This window comes from Atta colombica, unplaced genomic scaffold (genome assembly GCF_001594045.1).
Source record: "Atta colombica isolate Treedump-2 unplaced genomic scaffold, Acol1.0 scaffold134, whole genome shotgun sequence".
Taxonomy (NCBI): domain Eukaryota; kingdom Metazoa; phylum Arthropoda; class Insecta; order Hymenoptera; family Formicidae; genus Atta; species Atta colombica.
In genome coordinates, this window is record NW_017259222.1 from 349,192 (window position 1) to 352,007 (window position 2,816).

General features: G+C 31.2%; 1 protein-coding gene across 2 annotated transcripts in view; it reads left to right on the forward strand.

Moving 5' to 3' along the window:
- Positions 1–177: 177 nt before the first annotated feature.
- Positions 178–2,816, forward strand: part of LOC108684420 (RAD50-interacting protein 1) — a 3,429-nt gene continuing 790 nt past the window's right edge. The window contains exons 1-9 of one of the 2 annotated variants that reach the window (XM_018188726.1): positions 178–345; positions 416–654; positions 962–1,135; positions 1,212–1,346; positions 1,436–1,697; positions 1,781–2,006; positions 2,071–2,233; positions 2,294–2,459; positions 2,529–2,749. In XM_018188726.1, the coding sequence (XP_018044215.1) occupies positions 220–345; positions 416–654; positions 962–1,135; positions 1,212–1,346; positions 1,436–1,697; positions 1,781–2,006; positions 2,071–2,233; positions 2,294–2,459; positions 2,529–2,749 (1,712 nt within the window). In that variant the 5' untranslated portion in view covers positions 178–219. The remainder of the gene's footprint in view (positions 346–415; positions 655–961; positions 1,136–1,211; positions 1,347–1,435; positions 1,698–1,780; positions 2,007–2,070; positions 2,234–2,293; positions 2,460–2,528; positions 2,750–2,816) is intronic. The other variant, XM_018188727.1, reaches the window with a different exon arrangement.

The window sequence follows — 2,816 nt, forward strand, 5'->3', positions numbered from 1 at the left end:
GATCGAATTATGTCTTTTTTTTTTTAAATCATTCTGTAACTTTAAAAAAACTCAAATTTATAAGCGCCTTTTTAATCCACAACATGGCGGCGAGTCATGTGACCTGGGATCCACTACATCAAAGGTACCGATATTCAGTATCTATAGTGTATGTACTTATACTATGGCTGAGTACTTAGTTCAGTTAACTCAATAACTCAGGAGCCTATAGAATAGATAATGGATATAAAACAAAAAGTTATACAAAAGTTTAATGAACAATTAGGATCGACTTTAAAAAATCTTGAAGGAATTTACGATTTCGAAGAGCATCTCAAAGCAGAAAAGGATGAGATTGAAAAATCAGTCGGTATTTATTTACAAAATAGCATATATAACATAGCTAAATTACATATCAATTGCTTTCTGCTTACAGCTGTCAATGGCATCGACCACTACTCCTTCCAAGGTAAAGGCAGTAATTGAAAATGTAGAATGTGTCAACTTTGAAGTTGAGCAATTACAAGAAATTTGTTTAGATCTTAATAAGATGATCAAAGAGACATTTAACGAAAATGACAAAAATTTAGAGCTGCAAGAAGTTGTTGATAAGATAAGTCAGCTGGACAAATCATTATCCTATTTATACTTCATAAGATATGTAGAAAATATTAGGTAATAAACTGTCAAAAGATGACATATGTAGGGAATGGAAGTATGCATTACTTTTTATCATGATTTTGTTGTAATTTGACATTGCAAATTTTTTATAATCATTATGATAATACCAGATTTAGAAAAATCAAATGTTACTTTTAACGAATTGGAAAAGTCACTTATTACACTGAAGAAGGTAACTTTTTATTTCTACATCATTGTCAAGTTATAAGAAGTAATGGTAACAGTAATGGCATAATAACTCTTTCATTTCCTGGATATATATAAAGTGTTTTATTTTATTAACTAGTTGTATTATACTTAGTCATGAAATAGAAGTATCCTTGTTATCTGGCGATGATCAGTCAATGATAACTCTATATACAACCTTAACAAACATCAGTTGCCAATTGCAAACGTCTGTATGTCATCATCTGGTCAATTATGTTCATGAAACTTTACATTTTTGGTACAATATAATCAAGAAAAAATTGTCAAAGTATGTTTCTTCCTTGCATAGATTCAAAACATAATTCATATACTATATACTTCTCCTAAATATGTAATATTTATAGGGAATACAATGATTTATTGAAGATATTGAAATGGCCCTTTTGTGGAACCAATGCTACTTCATCAAGCACATCTTTACCAGAAACAATGACAAGATTTAAGATACTCATTGAATATCTCTTTCATCTGCAGTTACCGTATCCTTACACTATATAATTTAATTGTTTTAGATTCGAAAAGTGAATCGCATAACAAAACTGTTTCATATTGTCCTTAATATATTCAGAGACGAAACGATTAAACCGGTAGTAACTTCTGTGCTGTTAACAGACTTTGCACCAATTAGTTTGCCAATCACCTTCTTAGTACGTCCGCTCCGACAAAGATTTGTTTATCATTTCACAGGAGCTAAATTGACAAATCGTCAAGATAAGCCAGAATGGTTTTTTACACAAATATTAACATGGATCAAAGATCATGTTCAATGGGTACAAAAAAACGTTCAACCTGTAGCAGATTCTATAGGTTTCGGGCATTTAGATGTAAAGGTTTGATATAACAATTAATTGAATATTGATATTGGCTCTTAATATCATTTCTAGTCACTAATTATAATAATTATATAATATAGGCGGAATTTATGCGTGCTTTAGTTCAATTAGCCGTTGAAAAACTTCATTCCGAATTGCCTATGGTGCAATATGATGACACTTTATTTGCGCATTTAGTAGACGAAGCTTTAGGATTTGAAAGAGAGTTGCGAGAAACTCTATTGTATCCTCACACTCAGCCAGCTACTATTTTTGTTCTTACACAAGCCCATATTTTTGTAAAATGGATAAACATGGAGAAAAAATGTAAGTATATGAAGAAGTAGTATATTTCATATATATACCTCAAACAGATACATTATGATTTTAGATGCAACTGAAAAAATGGATGCAATATTAAGTTCAAATACAGCTTGGGAAAGATTGAATCCTGATATAGATGATATGAAAGTCACAGAATGTGCAGACGCTTTTCTTACGCTTCTTACCACTATTTCTGATAGATACAAACATTTACCTCAGCCTGGACATAGGTAAATTATACGAAATCATTATAAGCAAGAGGGGATAATACTTATTTGATATTGTTAAAGATTACAATTTCTCGAATTGCAATTGGAATTGATTGACGATTGGCGAGTACGATTATTACAATTGTTACATGAAAATTATGAAGATCCATTAACGTCACTTATGCCACATATTCTCAATACACTACATTATGTTGCAACCGTTTTGGAAGAATGGGGGGTGACTGTTGTACGTATATTTTCATCTACAATCATACACAAATTACATATTATTTATCATAATCTCGCATTTGTGTAGCACTTCTTGCAATTGCATTTCTTCAAGAAGCAATTCGAAGCTGTGGAAAATGCCACGGACAAAGGTAACGACGTTAAGGAAAATATTGGAGAAATAGAGGGAACTGTATTTGACGAAGCTGTAGTTCTTTTACGGCGATTAGAGAAAGAACTGATAAATGAAATCAGTGACTCGGTAGCTTTAGATGTAAAAGCAAAAAGTAGAGCTTATAGAACAGACAAGTAAGAGTTTTCCCAGCCTACTCAACTATTTTTCAAGTAAAAACTAGTAAGAAAGAATATATATATA